The sequence below is a fragment of the Xiphophorus couchianus genome, chromosome 23 (assembly GCF_001444195.1).
Source record: "Xiphophorus couchianus chromosome 23, X_couchianus-1.0, whole genome shotgun sequence".
NCBI lineage: Eukaryota > Metazoa > Chordata > Actinopteri > Cyprinodontiformes > Poeciliidae > Xiphophorus > Xiphophorus couchianus.
Genome location: NC_040250.1, coordinates 9,562,316 through 9,583,203, shown reverse-complemented (window position 1 = coordinate 9,583,203; position 20,888 = coordinate 9,562,316). Strand labels below are relative to the sequence as shown.

Below are 20,888 nucleotides of genomic sequence, written 5' to 3'. Positions count from 1 at the left end.
TTGAATGGGGCAGCTGCCTCTTTCCAACAATCAGTGTGTTAAAACCTGAGTTGTCAGTTTATCATGGAGCCCACACAAAGAAAACATGATCACTCACCCACACCCTCACACCTAAGGGTAATTTAGAGTCACCAATTAACCTAACATGCCTTACTTTGTGCTGTGTGGGCACACCGGAATACCCAGGGGAATCCTGCGCACAAAGAGGAATAACATCCAAACCCTGAACAAGAAAGCACTGGGTGGGATTTGAACCCAGAACCTTATTGCCTCCAGGCAGCCAAGCTACCATCTGCGTCATCATGCAGGCCCATTTTCTGTTTACAAAAGGAAGTGGTTGAATTTGGGTTGTCTTTGCTGCCACTTAGCTTGTATTCATTTGAGATGGTAATTAAACATGTGTTGTTGTTGTTATCATACCTTCAGTGCTCTTTGTTAAACGTCTGTATGTGTCTGGTATCCTGTCGGGAGGAGTCTGGACCAGAATCATCACCCAGTCTTCTAAATCGCTAGACATATGGCACAGCCTTTGTGTCAATTGCACTCTGTGGGGTTTTGATGAACACAAGGTAGATTTGATTTTCCACTACTGTGTCTCTCAGCTGCAGTAAGCTGCAGCATTTATTTAGTGAGGTGCAATAAAAATGTAGAAAATATGACTGAATATCATATCATATTTCTCCTTCTTTTTCTATGCATTTTTTTTCTAGTCAAAATAAATGGCAAGGCTTTCATTCTCTTTTTAATGTGACAAATCATGCTTAAGTGATTGGAAAAGACTTAGACTGAAGACGTATCCCTTGTTGTTTGCCAAAGACGAACAGTCGGAGTAATCGGATTTGCCTTAGTATTAGCAAGTATTCCAAACGGATGAACGATTTGCCTCTCAGTTGATGCCGTTTTATTCAAAGCCATTGATATATTGTCTGGGAACTTTGTTACTAATCCAGATGTTAATTTTCCTCCCTTTCTCTTCCAGTAGATTGTTTTACCCTTGGGATTTTACTTTTTACACGTTCATTTACATCTTAAACGGATCAGACTGTGTAGAGTGAAATCTAATTCCTAAAGCCTGTTATAAATGCATTCTAGCTCATTTAGTTCCTAACTGCACATTATTCCTGCATTTATTGACGATAAAAGATTTTTTTTTTCCCCCCTCTGATTTGATGATTTACTGTCAGGTCTGAAGCATTATTACAAAACTATCAAACTTTATGTTTTCTTTGTGTTTTGTTACTTTAAAATCACAAACATCAAGTTTTGGATTGTATCCTAAACTTTGGACATCTCACAGAGAACCGTTCAATAAAGTTCCACAGCTCAGGTGGGAGAATCTGTGAAAAGTACAACTTAGTATTATTTGTGGACTCTGCAAATCTGCCCATTTAGAACACAATACAACCATCTGTAAGGTCCAGTGGAGAAAAATGAAACTTTTTGGCTTACGTATCAGTGAACTTACACCTTGAACATTTTGTCCCTTTGGTGAAATATTGATGATGGCAACTTTCCTGTTCTCTAGCTGCAACACGGAAGCTGATGACTGTAGATACTTTGTAAGTAGTTCTGTCTTCCAGGGTAAATTTCCATCATCAGGGCAGAACTTCTTTCTTGTGTTATGTCCGATTGCTATTGCTTAATTTTTCAGAAGTAAAAAGTGGGACTTCTCTTGAGTTCTGAAGTTGAGTTTCTTTTGTAGTATAAAATATCATGGACAGAAATACCGTTGTTTCTTTGTTCTTCCCAGCTTGTCTAAAACAATATATTTTTTCTGTCCTGGTAGGTTTTATATGCAGGACTGCAGAGCTACAGTGAAATGATTTCTATCAAAGCAAATTCATCTTTCAGAATGACCCAGACCTAAGTTCAGTTGAGCAGAAGTGGGAGTACCTGAAAATTGATGTACAGACACTCTCCATTCAATCTCACTGCGCTTGCGATGTCTTGCAAAAAAGGAAAGGAAAAAACTTCAGTTTCTGTCTACAAAGCTTGTAGACACAAACCTCCAAATATTTGTGGTTTTACTCACAGTGGAAGGGTTTCCAAAGAGTCCTGATACAGACTGCCTGAATATACACTTTTTAAATTTTTATACTGTAGGTAAAAAAGACAAATGGAAATCATGTATGATTTCTTTCCGCTTTGGAATCTTGAACTACTTGGTGTTTGTGTATCAAGTAAAATCCCAATAAAATATGTTGAAGCTTGTGATTATGTGGTAAATATAGAAAAAGCTCACAAGATATGAATACTTTTGCATAGCATCAGATCAATTTTGACTAAACCAAGCAAATACATAAAACTTGAAATGGATTATCGCTTGTTAATTTCTTTAGGTTTCCAGCCTTTTTTAATTTAAATTTGTTTTATCAGCAGCAATGATTTCTGCATCTCCTGATACAATCAACAATATTTATTATTAAGGCAGCACTAGGCACTACAGACTCTAATTGGGGCTTTGGATAAAAAGCAAGCAACATTTGATTTAATGGCTGCATCCCAAACAAGGTTTCATGGCTTGCAGTATGGCTCACTTTTTATGTCACTGAATCCCCCGACGGAAAGACAGAGATGTCATCATTAGTGGGCAGTAGACTATGGTTGTGTTGACTGTGATGGCTGCAGAGGTCTATAACTTGGTCAGCCAAGTCTGAGGCCCAGCAACAGCTTTTACTGTCCATTTTCCCTGCCTGACTGTCTGGGTTCCCATCTGGACACGTGATCCAGTGCCAGTCTGCTCCCGCTGAATAAATTTGAGGAGCTAATGAGCAAGGAAGCTCTGCAAAGACCTAGAAAAGGGCAGCTCTTTCTCTTCTCCACCTCCGAGGAAAAGGGAGGGAAAAGTCGCTGTGGTCAATTTTATTAACTTGGCTGACCTTCACACAAACAATTAACATTTACTGAAAACGCATCCCCTCCCATTATCTTCCTCATCTCCATCTTAATCTTCAACCTCACCACCACCAACTGCATGTTGTTTTTATTCTGCTTGTACAAAAGAAATTTATCAGACGGCGGCAAATTAATGGCAAAACCTTTGCTTGCTTTTCATAGACAATCGCAAGATGATGTGCATTATGCAGCAGAAGGTCGGCTCTCTGAAGGTCGCTGACATGTTTGGTAATTGGCTCTAGGCCACAACTCGGAGTCAAAAAGCAACAATTACCAGCAGTGATTTTGTGACCTAATCTGACTTTTCAGATAACCAGACAACTTCAAAATATTCTCTTTGACCACTGCTCCAACAGAAATAAATATATATGATGATTCATATAAATAAAATATGCCGTTGGTTATTTCTGAGCTGAAAAAAAACAAAACTTTTGTACTAATTAATCATTTGACATTACTGGATAAACTAGACTGGTAGATGAGGTGAAAAGTTAACTGAGCAACATGTGAAAATATTTGCACAGAATTTTGGATTACTTCAAATTCAGAAGTTTGCATACAATAAAATTACAGATCTTGTTGTATCAGAGGTTGTCAGCCTAATATTAGTAAATTAACAGCACTTAATTTAATACAAAGCCCGATAGATGTATTTAAGATACAACGCAAACAGTCCAAGAGACAAAACCTCCTCCACATGGGGCAACACCTCATGTATCAATCAATTGAATTAATCATCCATTAAATATCTATCTGAAAAAATTATTTACTTTCCCATTTCATGTCACATTCAATGTAGCAAGGAGATTCTATGAATTTATTTAGCAGCAAACAAAGAGTTATCTTACTTTCTTTAAGGATTATCAGGAAAAATACTGGCTACTCTTTTCAGGACTCAGTACATTTGTGTGAGATAAGAGGTACAACAGGGACATTTGGAAACACAAAAAAGCAGATTTTGTTTGAGAAAGTTTTTCTCTGAAGTTTTTGGGCTCTGCATCTTTGTTATTTTTTCCCCCAACATATGACAAGCAGAACAACAAAACATATTCCTACAACACATACTGTCTGAAAAGAATATAAACATTCCACAAAAGGTTCAATTGAAATGCTGTTTAATTAGGTAACACACGAAAAGCACACTCGCTCTTTGGATTTGTTTCTTCTTTGTTTTCAGCTAAGCTGTCAGGCATTTTGTTCCTATCCTGACGAAAGCAGAAAATGAGAACTGCATTAACACTTTTTTTTTTGTGTGTTTTTGTGTATGTGCCCTTTCATTTTTAGAACCTAATAAAGAACTTGCCAGAGCAGAAAGAACTGAGTGCTCTAGCGGAACTAAAAGGTGAATACGAGGAGCTTGTGGAGTCAGAGCAGTTCGGCATTGTGGTAAGTATAATTAGCTCTTGCCGAGTGGATTTTTGCACAGTGTATCCAGTCATACTTGTTCTTTATCCTCAAACATTTTCGACATGCACAGTTAAACATTGTATTATTATTTTTTCCAAAGTTCTGTTTGGTCAGTAAGCCAGAATCAGGATATTTTATTTAATTTTTTTGCAGAGCAGTAATTTTTAATCAAACAAAAAACCTTCAACAGCTCTCAAATGGTGTCAAAACTGATAGTTCCGTCTCTAAATGACAGCGGCTTTTGTTAAAAGTCTTTTGGACTCGAGCAAAGAACAGTTCAATCAGTTTTGATGAGCGTTCAGCATTAAGAACTTTGTGGATGCGGGTCTTTGACATCAGCTGTCAATGTTATCTCGTGATAAAATCACCCCCTCAGGCTGTGTATGAATCCTGCCTGTTTAAAGGTCTTTGAAAAGCACACAGCTGTAGGCAACCAGCCTGGTGATGTATCCCAATACTCTTATCAATTTACAATGAACATCCAAAAGTTCGATCTTCTCCACTCGCATAATAAATAATGCTGCTCCTGTTATATTCTCTTCTTGACACATGGTCTCCAGAAAGTAATCTGTTTCTTTTTTTTAACTCAAAGTAGTTTTTAAACAAAGAATGATTTATGTGTTGGGATACAGTCTGTACTTTATATCTCATGTTAATTGACATTTTTCATAATTTTCCCATAGTAATGGTAAAAGAAAGAAGGAATTTTTAAAAAGTAATTTGTATTTATCAATTAATCATATTCTTGTGAGGTGAATGAAGTGGTGTATGTGGCTGGTCAGATATTTGCATACCTTAATGAATGGTTCTGGGGTTCAACATGCAACAAATAAAGACATCTATACAACAAATATCTTTAACCATTTTTATTAGCTAGAATTTAGATGCACATTTTACATTTAATTTAAGTAAATAATATAAAAATTTCATATTGCTCTTCCTTGGTAGTTTGAAGGTAGTATTCTTCAAACTACCAAAGTGTGTTGTAAAGTTGCAATTTGCTCTAAAGGACGTTTTGCCATAGTGTGGTTGCATGTAGTTTGAACCTGTTTGATTCAGAAAGAAATCCACATTGGTTTTAAAATTGTGCACCACTTTTGTATTTATTTCATAAAAGTTGCTTGTTGTACAAATTTTCAATGCCACAAATAAAACAGTTAAAAAAAAATTAAAAGCCTCAAATGAGCAGCATTCATACCCAGGTAAGTGCTATATTTTTCTACTGGTTTTACTGGGGTTATCACACTCATGTGATTGACTGAAATCTGTGAAGGGAAGTGAATCTTCAAGCTTATCTGACCTTTCCATTTAGCTACAGCTCTAATTACTTTTTAATTAACAGCTCTTGTCATCCATTTACTGAATGACTGCCCTGCAGTGAAAAGCAGAGACATTACCTTTACAGTACTCTTCTCAATAAGATCATAGAAGTACACTGTATACTTTAACAAAACATATGTTCAGCCAGACCTGAAGAGTGCAGATGCGTTTCATCCAGATATAGTACTTCTTTTCACTCATCAAAAGCTTTCTTCTCGTGTTTTTAGAAGATGGAACGAAGCAAGAGGTTGCACTTTACCTCTTGATCTCACCTATGTTGTGATCACAAACCCTCCCTACTGATCAAGTCACTCCTCACTACAGAGATTTTTAGTTCCCCTGGGAAATAAGAGATGCTCCAGCTTTCCCCTACCTCAGCTGTCACCAACACGCTGGCTTTCAACACAATTCCTGCTCATTGTATATAAATCAGTTCTTGTGAGGTCGGACTCTGAGTGCTGATCTGTTTGAGTGTGCACTCCTAACATTTATGCAGGAAGATCATAAGTATTTGTATTAATGCACTTAAATTCTCTAATTATCAGCAAAACATTAGTTAAATATTAGTTAAATATTTATAGAAAGATTTCTATAAATGGCATATACCTTGTAGTTCAGCTGTAGCTATTCATTCATATTCTTGACATTGTGAATGGCATAAATTAATCAATATCGACATTAATAAAAAAAAGTGAACATCAATTTGCTATTTTCAAGGGGAGATTTAAGACAGAGAAACTATTTAAAAACAAAACTCCAATAATATTTACGGGTATTTCAGTGCCAATCTATATGTTTGACAAACTAAGTTAATTAAATAAATTGAATTATTTGAATTAAAATAAAATGAATAGAAATGGATAACAGTTCAAAACAAAATGTGAGGCTTTGAGTCATGTGTCGAAGTATATAGTGCATGGCAAAAGTTTTTAATGCTCTTTTTTTGGTCTGTCAAATAAAGTAGACAGGTATAGCTTGATAGTTACAAACAGTATGCGTTCATATCATATTTTCTCTGGAGTCAACAAATTTTTAATGCTAGAGTTTTAATTTCAGCCATGTTGAGACCCACAATGTACCAATGACAGATGTGGTACACTGTAGAATATGGCCCTCAACAGGATCTAATTTGTCCTTAAACACCCACACAAATGACAAACTTTATTTAACTGAACCTTTACCAAACAAGTAAATTAGCACTTTGGAGATTATCTGGAAAGTTGTTTTGCTAACTTTTTGCTTCAAAGTTAGCAAAAATACTAAAGTGCAAAACAAAAACGTTGCAATTGGGGAATTAGTGGCAGTAAACCCGCCACTGGAAATTACTCACTACCTATTTTCCTCTAACTTCGCAGATGAGCTCAGTAAAGCTGCTGCGACCACGTCTCAATGGCATTTTGTTCAAGCTGACTTTCGAGGAGCAGGTGAACAACATCCGACCAGACATCATGAATGTGACGTTCGCCTGCGAGGAGGTGAAGAAGAGCGAAGGCTTCCGCAAACTCCTGGAGTTTGTGTTGCTGGTTGGCAATTACATGAATGCTGGCTCAAGGAACGCACAGACGTTTGGTTTCAACGTCAGCTTCCTGTGCAAGGTAAGGCTCTGACAAAACAGAAGAAAGTACGTTGTAGAAAAGTCATTTGAAAATTGAGTTTGGATTGTTTCAAATGTTGCATCTGTGACACAGCTAATTAATATACAAAGTTATTATGGTGAAAAAGAGCAAACAGTTTCTGTATGTACAAACACACTTTGACACAATGTACAACTACTGTACATCAGACAAAAATTTGTGTTACACAGCAATGTTTTAAGTTTTCAATGTATAGATCAGTAGAAATAATCTCCATTTACCTAATGGGAAAAATTGTAGTTGTCCTAAATTTGGTAGACACACTCAGTCTCTCAGTGAGTGTGCAAATCCAAATGCATAGAAGAAACGATTGAAATAAACAAAAACATACTCTCCACTTGCACTTGTTGTAAAAGTCATTACCTTCAATACCCAGAGACTTGACAGGATTTCTAATACCTTTCAAACTAAGTTCATCAAATGAGTTAGCTTGCAGGTAGGCATATAGTTTCTGACGTCTCATTTTTTACAACTCACAACACAGTTTTAATATTGTGTTGAGGAAGAAAGTGTTGTTCTCTCTGTTCTCTCGTCTTCAAAACATAAACTTGTTAAATAATACTTTTCAAGTCATCAGACAAAACCAGTGAATTTTGAGCTGACTTGTGGAGTAAGAGTTAAATCGCTAAACATTTATGTGCTGAAGATTTTTTGACTTTTATTGATAACATTCTTCTACAAAAAGAAAAACATTTAAACATTTATTTAACTCCATCATCAAGATATTCATCTAAGACAAGTGGCATTACTGTTTTACTCTAAATGCATTCCTAATATATACCAGAATCTGCAAAAATGTACACTTATTTGTACAGCATCTAATTAGTAGTTGCAGAAGTAGGAGAGTTGCACTTTGTGACATAAAGCCAATTTGAGCATACTATGCTGGCATGCAGAAAGTCATTACAAGTCCTATAAATTGGATTTTATGTGATTAAAGGTAGAGTATGTAGTCAGGTGGAAGGGAAAATGAAACAACAAGCATGTATGTGTATTTATTCAGCCCCATGTGTGCTTACACTACCCTGTTGTGGAGAAGTTTAAAGTCTACCAATCTAATACGCAACATAAATTAACTTCAGCATATCTTGCAAATGCTTTTACTTTAACATTAAACTAGTTTCTGTCTGCAGCATGCATTTGTGTTTTCTCAGAAGTAACTCTGTTCTCTTTGCCAAAACAGAGTTCTGCTTGGGGGCCCATTTCCCCCAAGCATCTCAGATCAGATAGAAGTTTGGTTTTCAAGGTTTGAGAACCCACGGTTGTCTTTTGCACTGCACAATTTTTAACCAAACAATTGAACAGAAATAAACAGTTCTCTTCGCAGGCTTTGCTTGGACTTAAGGGTGAAAAACCCTGATAAAAGAGCAATAAATGCATTGTGAAGACTCCCTCAATTCAATGCAGATTTAAAGCCTGTTTGGATGATGTAGAAAAAGCTCTGTGATGAAGGCAGTGTAGTATTCATGCAAGCCGAGTGAATCAGCGTGGAGTGTTGGTGTAGAGCCGGTAAACGCCTCGGGGGGCTGATTGGGCCATTATTGATGGACAAGAAAGAAAAAGTATGCTTTCTCACTTTAGTCAATCAAGTAAATGGCCCCCCGGGTGTCAGGTCTAGGGTACCTAATGCGCTCATCAGCGATAAGGTTGATGATGGGAATGTGCAGGGGAGAAGGGCCCCTTCTGGCCCACCTTTGCCTTCGATGTTTAGCTCCCCTGCTTTAATTCTGATTTTGTGAGGAATGGAAAGTTTCCTGAAAGCGATCCTGTTCTCATAAGCCCTCTCCGCTCATGGCCACGGAAGAATGCCCACAGAATCATGTCTGGAATGAAGCTCTTCCAGTCGCTAAAAAACACTTGCACTAAACCGAAAATCCTCTATGTGAGACATTCTCACTGTTGAAAATGCCTCAGTGGTGCTTGGATAGGGGAAACAGAGAGCAGAGCCTAATGCAAAGAAAAAGACCTGTAAAGAAATTATACTGGGAAAAGGTTGTAGGGATTGTTATTTATTAAAAACTGACCATGTATGCACAGGTGTATCTCCATAAATGTATATTTAAAAAAAAATAGCAACATCAACTTGAGGTTGGAGGATCAGGGGAAAAAATATTATATTTTGATATTCACATTAATGTAGTAGTTTAAAAATATATTTCAATGCAATTTTTCAAAGGTATCAAAGATATGAAGAAGTAATTGTGTTCTTCCATTTTACTTCTTCTTTAGTTGGGAAGGGTTAAAATGTTTATCAGCTCCTTTCAATAATTGAACACCAAATGGCAATGATTCATGTTAAGTTTAAGTTCAGCAAAACAGTCAGTCTTTTAATTTAGTTCTTGACTGTGTGACGGGGAGTCATATACCCAGAATTAGTGCATCAGCGTGTTTAAAGGAATATCTGCCTTTTAAGTTTAAATAATTGCAACAATTACCAGTCTCATTATACACTTCCTAATGAAAGCAAATCCATCTATACTGGGCTTTGGCTGATGCTACATCTGTCTCTCTCGTATAGACAGAGCCGATGTTGCAATATTTGTACATTTATGCAAATACAACACTTGTATTCCATTTACTTATTCACTCCAATGTACAGCTTCATAAACAGCAATAAAACATATTTGTTCTCTGCTGCTGTCTTGGTATTAGGAATTAAGTTGACAGATCAACAATGATGCTAATCTTTCTTTGCCATTAATTGCTGCTTTATTTATTTATTTATTTAAAGTGATAAATATGCTAATAGGGAGACCTGTTTTCTTCTAATATAGCTTAACTTTCTAAATGAACTTCTAAATGAACGTGTTGCACTCACTAGTGAAGGATTTGGAATAATTTTACCTCAAGGCTGTTTATGCTGTGAATTGAATCATATCCCTGGTGTGATTTCTTGCCAAAAAACAAAACAATGGGGTATTGTTTTTCAGTCAACATCCAATGAAAATCTTTATTTGAAATTGAAATTTTTTTACACAGCCCTTCTAGTTGTTCCATTAAAATAAGATGAGATGTGACATATTGTGACTACAGTCTTTGTTTTCTGTTATGTCGTATACAAATGAAAAAAGTTAATAAAGGTGCAGAGAAAGTCAGTCGGGATGAAGTTAGTGGTTGCTGCTTACTGCTGCTCGGAACATGTGATATAAATAATGACCTCCATAAGCAAAAGCACAACATTAAAAAGGATCCATTGTTTCTGTATAACATATATATATATATATATATATATATATATATATATATATATATATATATATATATATAGAAGCTGGAAGAGACCTCACAGTAGTAAAATCAATGATATATAAAAACATTTAATAAATCTCAGAATAATTTTTTTGTTTTTGTTTATTCAATTGCTTCAAAGTGTAAACTCAAGTTTATAAACAAAACAAGAAGTCAAGGTCATGTGATGTTAAACATGACGTATCTGTTGAAACCAAAAATTGTGATTGGCTTGTCATCTACTGTTTACTATATTAGCTATAGCTAACACAATTAACACTAACCTGAAATCAAAAGAAATTCAAAGGTGATGGGTGGATGTTTGAAATGATGGTGAAGTGTCTATAAGGTTTGAAAACTGTTCACTAATAAAACTGGTGTGGTATGCTTTCATATTTCTACCACATTACTCTGACACCCCTAATTAAAATCCAGTGTGCCATTTTGAAGAAGCCATGGTCGTCAGACTGGCCTGTGTGTACTCTTGCGGTGCCTTCCCAAAGCATTCACACAGCTCTGACTTTGTAAAGATTTGACTGCACAATATTAGGAAACCTGCGATAATGCTGATGAATGTCAGGATAACAATTTCCGATTAATAAACAGTTAAAAAGTTTTTAAGTGTTTCTGCTTTGGGCTCGTATAAAACAAGCCACAGATAATGAGTAGCCTTTCCAGCTTCTGGGGAAAAAGAAAAAAGAAAATCATTATTTCCATCTCGACAACAAAGGTTTATTGAAACAGTTGCTTCTGGTCTGATGTTTTGGCATTCAAACAACTTAGTTGTAGTTTCTTAATGACTTCAACACTTTATTATCTCTTTACCTTCTAAAACTTTTTATGGTGCATTAAACAATAAGTGTCACCGAATATATTACCAAGATGCAGAGCCTGAAGGTGTGGTACTTAAATAACTTTATCTAACTTTAATTGAGTTGTTGGAAGCTCTCAGTGATATGCATATTGCTTGCAGTGATCTTGGGACATTATTTGCAATACATTGTGCAGCCCTATTTACAGTCACATACTTCAGTGTACTTTATTGAGGTGTTAAGTGATTGACAAAAACAAAGTAGCACATAATCATAAAGTTGAAGGAAAATCATGGATTCTTTGCCAAATGTGGAGAACACAACATGGAAGAAGGTGGACAGATGACAACAAAACTAACACTTTGTGTAACAGAGGTGGGAGCACTGACTATACCCCTCAACACATGTAATCCGCCATGAAGCATGGTAATGGCAGAATCATGCTGGTGAGAGTTATTGGGAACATCAGCAGAGTTAACAGTGGGAATAGTTTAAAAGAAAACTTCTTACAGTAGGACAAAAACCCTAAACATAAAGCCAGACCCACACTAGATTGATTTATATTAAATCAAATTCAGGTGTTAGAGTGGCCTATTCAAAGACCAGACCTGTATGAATATTTTTAGATGTGAACTTAGCAGGAGAAATTGACCCAAATCTAATTTCCTTTTTGCTCATATTCAACCCATACCTGACTTTTTCATGGCAGTCTGAAAGACCCAAATCCAATTTTTTTGATTTATGCCACTTTCATATGTGGAACTAAATCATATACATATCCAAGAGTTTTCAAAGTGTCTGCAGTCAGAACTGTCATGTTGTATTTTGTCTGACTTTCTAGACATTGATGTGAGACATGCGTCATAATTCTGCACCAGAAGAAGAAGCCAGACGGACTAAATCTGGAGATAAACAATGACTGCAGCAAGCAGTGCTGACATTTAACTTTCTTTTCTTTTCTTAGCTTTCTTCGTACAGTTATGATCTTCTGACAATACTGTCGTCTCCCATTGCTCGACAACTTTAAAATTGAGCTACAGATGGGGGCATCTGTCATTACCTCCCTAAACAGCGCTCCGCTGTGTGGCTTCAGCGTCCCTCTTCTGTGCATACGAGTTGCTTTGGGGTCTTAAACTGTTCACACAGAAGTCTGATTGTGGTCACATTTAATTAGTAGTATGAATGTCTACGCAAAAAAACAAAACAAAAAAACATTGGACTTCTACAACTTGCTCTGTGAACATCCCCTAGCATCAGCCTCTCTGGCTTTATCCTAATTTGCTACTCTTTTTAGAGGCCCTGTGCAAATTGTATAGTGAAACTGATATAAATATTAGAAAAAGTTTGAATGTATTTTAATTTAAAGTGCACTGACTACCAGCTGGCTTAGTCATCATGCAAATCATGTGAACTGTAGAGCATTTATCGGCACAGATCATAATATTTCTCTTTAGAAATGAGATCAACTTAATTGATGTTAGAACATCAACCTTTATTTTTCTCTTTTAGGGAAGTTGCTAAATACCATGAAAACAAAGAAAACTATACTTTTTCAATTTTTTTATTTGATTATTTGAGTCTTTGGATAGGAACCAACTCACCTCACATTAACCATACTTTTTACGTTAAAAAATATGGCGAAGTGCAAAGAGAATCACCCAGAGACTAATTTTAATTAATTCATATTAGCTAAAACACCAGGGTAAGGACGCCCACTGCTCTTAATGAAACCGCAGTATGTATGAGCACCAGCTGAGCTCACACATTCACATTTTGTCAGTGAAGCTTGGGGCAATAAAATCTGTTTATACTCTCCATCCTTCGCTACTGTTTCAGTAAGCGTTCTGTTTGTGAATGTTTATAAATCAAATGGTTTCTGATCGTTATGAGACGTGCGAGAGAAGCAATGTTTCTGTCGGAAGATGAACAAACCCAAAATTCATTTTCATGAAAGTAACTCGTAGCTCTCTCAATAACTGCTATCAGACAGTACAAATTGTCAGATCCTCTCACTGTTACAGTATGTGTATCCTGTAATTGTTTCAATATTACCTAAATGTGTGTTAATTAGCACATCTATTGTGTGCACATGCGTGGGCATCTCCAACTGCACCTTGTTTACCGCACAGATATCATCAGTGCAAGAACACCGAGGTGTGTTGTGCTAATTAGCTTTCCCAGCATGCCATTCGAACTGCATTGCAGCCACGGTGGGGAATGAATATGGAACAAGTTTTCTACGTGCTGATGTGAAGAATCGCACTAACAGGTGCTTTGCTGATACAGTGGTGTACTTTTCACTTTCTCCCAGGTTTGAGATGTTATATAAAACTACTGGTTGTGTTAAATTACATCAGTGAGCCCTAAAATTATTACCACTGACCACTATTTCACCCCACTCGTCTTGCGCCTGGATAATTTGTTTTTTCTTATTGTAAAAGCAGACTCCAAGCACAAGTCACTTGGAACCTAAAACATGTCCCCCACTTCAACATGAATCAATATTTGTACAGTAGAAGTGAAATGTATCAGTTTTTTTTACCTGCAAAACCTGTGATTGAATGTATGTTCTTTTCATTTTTTTTCCCAGCTACGAGACACTAAATCCATCAGTCACAACACAACACTTCTCCATTTCCTGGCTGAGAAGTGCGAAGAGAATCACCCAGAGATTTTGAAGTTTCCAGATGAACTGGAGCATGTGGAGAGTGCCAGCAAAGGTAGGCTTTTCTGTTTATATGAGCTAAGTTGTGTTCCACAGGGTACTACATGTCTGTCTGGGATAGGAAAACGTCTTCACTGTGCAGAAACTGAACAAAATACAAATATGAGTTCACTTTTTCCATTATTTTCTTATTACACTTTATTTTTAGCACAATAGAGTCTTCCACGTGCACATTTCCCTCGACGACAGCTAACCGTCTCTGTTTGTGACAGAAATAGAGCTGTTTAGTCGGACCGTGCTGTCATTCTCCCCGTCAATAATCTAATTCCACTTTAATTCCTTTCTCCGGCGTTCGGAGGAATCCCCTCAGGCTTATTTACTTTGTTAGTCTCTTAATTGGTCATTTAATCTAATTCAACTAATTATGCACTTGACTGAGGCTGAAAGCCATTGTGCTAGTCAACTGAAATAGTGTTCAAGCATTTTGGGTAGAAGGATGCCTGTATGATCGCATTTGGAAACATATAGGCGTCCAATAAGAAACCTGTTAATCGACTGAACCCAGAAAATAAATACCTCAACTTGACAACTATTTAAAGAGAAGGGAAGTATCTTGCACACACAACACATGTAGTGGCATTCAAAAATATTCACATCTTTTAACCTTTGTACTTTTTGTCATGCTACATCCACGTTTAGGTTACTTCGATAAATTTATTCATGTGTCAACTTGGTCCAGTTAAAGTCCAAACTTAAATCTAGATTCTAAAACCAAAGCTTTTGCACGACCTGACTGAACTGGAGCTGTTTTACAATAAAGAATGAACCAGAATTTAAGTTATTTTCCTTCCACTTCACAATTATGTACTACTTTGTGTTGACCTATCACCTAAATCCAGGTAAAATAAGTTTCAGTAAGTGTTTGCAATGTGACAAAATGTGAAGTTCTGTCTCGATGATCACATATAAATTTCAGGTAAAATTATTATTTTAAGAGACTTTTCTTAACTACTTATTTCTGGTGAGTTCCATCCAACTTTGTCACACAATTTTTATTTACAATTGATAAAAAAAAAACTCAACTATTTATTCATTAATATATCCATCTATTATGTGAAACACAGCTGCTGTTTATTTGGACAATTGGTGGCTGATAAAATAGTCTGATTAGAGTAAAATAGCATTATAATTAAGATTGTTCTTTTTGCCATTTAACAACATGAATATTATAAAACAATAAAGCATCCACTTTGCACATCTAACATGGGGCAAGCAGACAAGCAGAGGATGATTAAACAATAAAAAGGAAATTGTTGTACCTTGAATGAACCTTTGTTGCGCCTGTTACCCACTCATGTGATTTATTTTTCTTATTGTTTTTGTGATTGTTGATTCTGAAAGGCTGGTGTGGGAGAACTGCATCTAAAGGACGATTTCTATGAAGGATGCGTCAAATTTAATCAAAACGTCATCTACTCTTGCAAATATTAAACAATTAATGCATGTGATTTAAATGTGCAATCAGCCCAGGGTGATTTAGAAAATTGAACTTTGTCCAACTTGACTGCTCCAAACGGCTCCACTTTTTAGTTTTTCTAAAGAAATAGTTTTCAATGTCAGCTTTTTGTTTAGTTATTCCATCAAAAATCAGCATTCTCCAAGAGTTGTCTGCACTGAGGAACATACTTGTCCGATTGCAAGTTGGAGGCTAACAAGGAAGCAAGTCCTGCATTTCTAGATGATCCCTTTGGCAACTCTTTGGATTCTGCTCCTCTCAAATCTGCCTGTATGAAGGGCAGTTTTTATAAAATAATCACATTGTCATAACGAGATTTAAGGTGTGTGGAGTTCTGACGGAGACAAGGATAATTAGTTTAGTTGTTTTAAGTAATTATGTGATTTGTTAAGTTGGACAAATTCCTTTAAAAAGGTTAACAGAACTAATATGTTTCTAATTTGTAAATATTTTTATGTGTGTCTCAGTAAATTACTATATTATTGAAAAGTTAATTTCACTAAGTCAATTAAAAACAGAACATACATTTATTTCAATTGTTTCATTTTGTTAACTTTGATGGTTTCCAGCTGATAAAATCCACCCCTTGTGAACCATTATTACAAGATTTTGCTTTGTAATTTTCTCAAGGTTGGAGGTTTTCATTTTCATTTACCATCTATATTTCCTTCCACTGAACTTTCCCTCAATATGCTTAGCTACAACCAGCTTCTTTGGCAATAATATTTTGTTGCCTGCCCTAATTTTGTAGGGTTTATCTCACTATATGCTGGTCAGCTGTCGAGTTAGCTGTGTATATCATCATGCTTCTACATTAAAAACCCTTTATTTATAGGACTTGGATAATATTTCTTTCTCTTAAAGTAGATTTTGAGGTTTCATTAGCTGCAATCAGCAAATTGAACAGAAATAAAATGCTTGAAATATGTAGCTCTGTGCAATGAATCTGAGAGTTTCAGTTTTTTAGTTTTATTTAATGAAATAAATTAACATTTGATGACATTCTCAATTGCTGTGATGCACCTGCAAAATTAGGGGCTTCACATCATATACAGGCTTGATTCCCCACATTTAAAACACTTATTTTCTTCCCTTTCATTCCCAAAATGATGTATTCTATTCATTCTCAGACGCCACTTCGCTTGCCGGTTTTAAACATATACTGTAGAGCCCTTTGCAAAAGGTTTTAGGTGCTTTGGATGTCTGTGATGTTTACTTTCCATCTCCATCTGTGTGTAAATAGGAAGATGAATTTCCAGTCTAGTTTTGCTGTTGCTTCCTGTGATTAAAAGGGCAGACGCACTTTTAGTGTATGTACAGTTTATCTGCAGCAGGAACTCGTGAAATGAAGTAAAAGAGCAGTTAAAAAAAGAATTAGGAAAATGAGGTTGCTGAAAGAAGTGACGGCTTCCTCTGAAAACCTAACACTGTGACCAGATTTTTGCATAACAAGTCACAAGGCAGTCATCCCGCATTAGCAAGGTCTCTTCCTCTCTCTCTTCTGCTTTCTCTCTATCTCTCTCCCTGGCAGAAATCGTGCTGCAGACAAGTATTTCCAGATGGGCTGTCCAAGCTCCTCAGCAGAGGCATAAAGAAACAGACTAAAAAACACTGCTAGTCAGCCATGAAAAGTGAGTGCAGCAGACTAAAGAGACAGGGAGCTGCCTTTTTTTTTCTTCTTGGATTTTGAAGATTTCTTGTTGATTTATCAGTGGTAGAAAGCAGGCTGACCTTGGGACACCCACCTACTGCCCAGCGAAGTGGTGCTGATTAAAGATTGGCAGTCAGAAATGCAGCTTCTTTGATATCCTTCCATCCATGTATGAAAGCTGCTTTTATTGACGAAAGTACAAGTTGTGGTTGTCAACATTTATTTGGGATTTTTTTTTTTTTTTTTTCAGATTGGCTCATAAATAAAGAGGAACATTCTGTTCTTGTTTTTGCGGTTCTGTGAATGCTGTGTGCAGCTCTTACTCATTTTGTGTATGATACATTCAATTTGCATATACAGTAACTGTGCGACATGGGTTTCTTACCGACACAGGATCTACTGTACTCTTTTCATACCCCTGACCTCATCTCTATAGTACCCCCTAAGCCTTCAGAGAGGTGTCTTTGGCCAATGTGCCTTGTTAAATTTCCCCCAGAGATGAGCATGTGGGGACTGACAATGGTACTAAGTCTGTGTGGTGATTCCACTCAATCAGTGGCTCAGTGACGATCTGTCTTGACAATCCGGGAAAAAAAGGAAATATGACACGAATGTTCTCATAAATCCATTTAGTATAAGGCATAGCCAAGGGCAAAGTACTTTGGAGCTTGTGAGAGAGAAAATGGAGAATGAGCAAAGAGGAGAAAAAAAAAAAGATGAACTCTGAGGATATTAATACCACTGTGAATATATCTATTATCCACATTCATTTCAAGGCACTGCAGCATAATAAAGCAGTACCCATTTCCCATTTAAACTCTGAAGCAGTACTTGGCTCTGCATTACGTAGACAAAATGGCTTTCTGGATGGGGTGGGACACAGAAAGGATCATTTGTCTTTTGGTCTCCGTGGAATTGCATGGAGCTGTGGGGTTCAGAAGATATTCCTTCATGCAGGCAGAGGGTAGCGAGTAATTCACTGAAATCAGGAGCAGCCTCTTGAGAATCCTTTTGAATTATTAAAACTAAACGCATAAATATCATGGTGGTTGAGAAGCAGCACTTTATTTTGTGTTGATGAAGTTAATTATTTAAAAATAAACGTTCTAAATTTAGATGTATTTTATTTATAACAAGATTTCTTCAGTTACTTTATTAAGTTTTTAACTAAACCAATAAAATTGTCACTTGATTTATTAATATTAACTGAAATATAGAGGAAATTTACTGAGTGCACCCTTTACTTTATATTTATCTTTCATGTAACAGTGATGAAATGCAATCTTTAACATTATTATCCATGTTCTTGTTTTCACATTTAAGCTGCCTAAAATCTAAGTTGTCCGTTGATATTAGATTGAATAGCAGTGCACATGTTCATGGTGTTAGAGAGATTTCTATTAACATAATAGTATGTGACTCCAAATCTTCGGTGTATTCGTGTTAGCTTGTGTTTTTACATTTTGTATATCTCATTTCAAAATTACTTTTCTTCCTCTTTTTTTTTCAGCAAGTGTAAGCATTCTTTTTTTCTCAGTCAAAACATGTTCACTTCAGTGTAGGATTGGGTTGCATCTATTTTTTTTTTATTCTTGAAAAAATTATACAGTTGGATGAATATTATTGTCTGCCTGGACAGAGCTGTAATATTGTTTCATGTACCATTGGGCATTTTGTTCATTTTTACCTTGCTGTCTTAGACTAAAGATGCAAGGAAAGTACTTGCCTCTTGTATGAATGTAGAACTTTAATAAAAAGTTAGATTATTTTATTTAAAAATCAGTCTAGCTTTTCTATTGCTTTTGTTAGAAAAAGTCCTCACCAAGCTGCTTATGACTGGAACTAAAACATGTTTGTTTTATAGAAAATGTGCTCAAAACCATCATAGTTTGCAGTTTTGGTCTTGCTGGTGCTGCTGAGGTGTATTTTTTGTTGTTGAACATTTCAAGTTATTTCCAAAAAAAGATGAAAAAGGTGGATACATAAAGTGAGACGTAGGTTTAAGAAGCAGTCCGAGATTAACTTTTTGTATACGATTTGAGCAAATCTACTGTATCACAAAATCATTTAAAGCAAAGTGACTTCAAAATAATAATAATAATAATAATAATAATAATAATAATAATAATAACAATAATAATAACAATAACAATAATAACAATAATAATAATAAAAGAAACACATCCAGTGGATTAATCATGTTTTATCCAGGATGATAACCGCCTTGCTTAATGTTTTATTTCCATAGTCTTTTATTTTTCTTCTATGGAGACAGGTCACCCTCATAAGTTTACTTTATTGTAAAATTCCCTACCCTGGGAAATGTATTTGTCTCTCTTTACCTTTTTTTTGTCACTAGTGCCATAAAATCTTCCAAAAAAGTTCTAGATTGTTACATTTAATCGCAGTGGACTAGCTCACGGGTTTCACTGATATCCGTTAGCGTTGATTTTCTGTTTAATGTCATCTTAATGGTACCTAAATGGTACCCCTGTACTAATGACAGAGGTTTTCAATTGTATAAAAGCTACAACATATCGTTTTGTTGGGAGACTTAGTTTGCAGTTTTTTATTAAACATGCATACTACTTATTAGTATGCATGAAATGCGTAGTAAAATAATGCTACTGCATGACTGAAGTGGTAGATGAACAAAACTAAAGCAATCTCTACACCACAGATTTTTTTAATTTATTTATTTTTTCATATTTGATGATCGTGTGCAAAGTATTAACTTACTGCTGTCGAACAACCCAGCCTACATGTATCCCATCATTTTGAAAAACAAATATTTTTCCTCTGGAATAGCCAAGTAATACCAACACGCTTCTCTTTTTACACACAGGACAGAAATACGATGAATGCCACACTTAGCAGTCATTTAGATTTGTCATAGTAAAGGTATTTCTTCTTTTGAAGTATTTGAATGGCAGTCTGACTAAGGTGGTTATTATTAATCTCAGTGGGAGTGATCCATTTGCTTTTTATTCGTGTGAAGCCTGAGGAAGTGTTGCGTTTCAGCTTAATGGCAATTTATTAGAGGAGAAATAGCAAGCAGATGAAAGTAAAGATGTTTTCTTTTTCTTACCCACATAGTCTGTGTGATGACATTTTAACAAAACAAAATGCACCTCAAACAACAGAAAACTATACAGTTATGGGAAATTATCAGTGAACTTTGATTATTGACTATAACATGACTGATCCACACAAAGTTGGTAAAAAAAAATTTACCAACCAAAATTTTTTACCAACTTTGGTAAAAAAAAGTTGGTAAAAACTTTTTTAGAAGATAAAAAAAAGATTTTTTTTTTTTTTATCAAAATCTTAGGAGAAACTAAAGTGAAGGTCACGAACTTCAGCTAGGACTAAAAGCTAGATTAGTGTTTTGGAATTTTATTTTATTTTATTTTTTCAAATTAACACTTGATATACTATATTCCAAATACCACGTCACAATCTAAAGACGAAACTTTATTTTGCGATAGTAATGTAATTTGACAGAATTACAAATATGTAATCTATGTAGAATTGATTCTTATACTATTTATCAATTGCCACATTAATAGATAATTTATTAATTTGTAATGACACAAAGGCAGCTTAAATGATCAGAAAGAATCTAATGTTTACTGTTTAAACAACCTCTTAACTTCAGTGAATAACAATATTTTATTTAAGAGCATCAGCAGTTTGTGTCGGCTAACTTCATGAGAAGGAACAAGCCACATTTAGCTTAGCTGCCGTTAGCTTTAAGAAA

The 20,888-nt window shown here is 35.6% G+C and overlaps 1 protein-coding gene across 4 annotated transcripts in view; it reads left to right on the top strand.

Annotated features, from left to right (window-relative positions):
• Positions 1-20,888, top strand: part of diaph2 (diaphanous-related formin 2) — a 460,396-nt gene that overhangs the window by 274,212 nt on the left and 165,296 nt on the right. For all 4 annotated transcript variants that reach the window (XM_028008256.1, XM_028008257.1, XM_028008255.1 and 1 more), the window contains 3 exons: positions 4,180-4,281; positions 6,978-7,217; positions 13,887-14,016. In XM_028008256.1, coding sequence (XP_027864057.1) covers positions 4,180-4,281; positions 6,978-7,217; positions 13,887-14,016 — 472 coding nt within the window. The remainder of the gene's footprint in view (positions 1-4,179; positions 4,282-6,977; positions 7,218-13,886; positions 14,017-20,888) is intronic.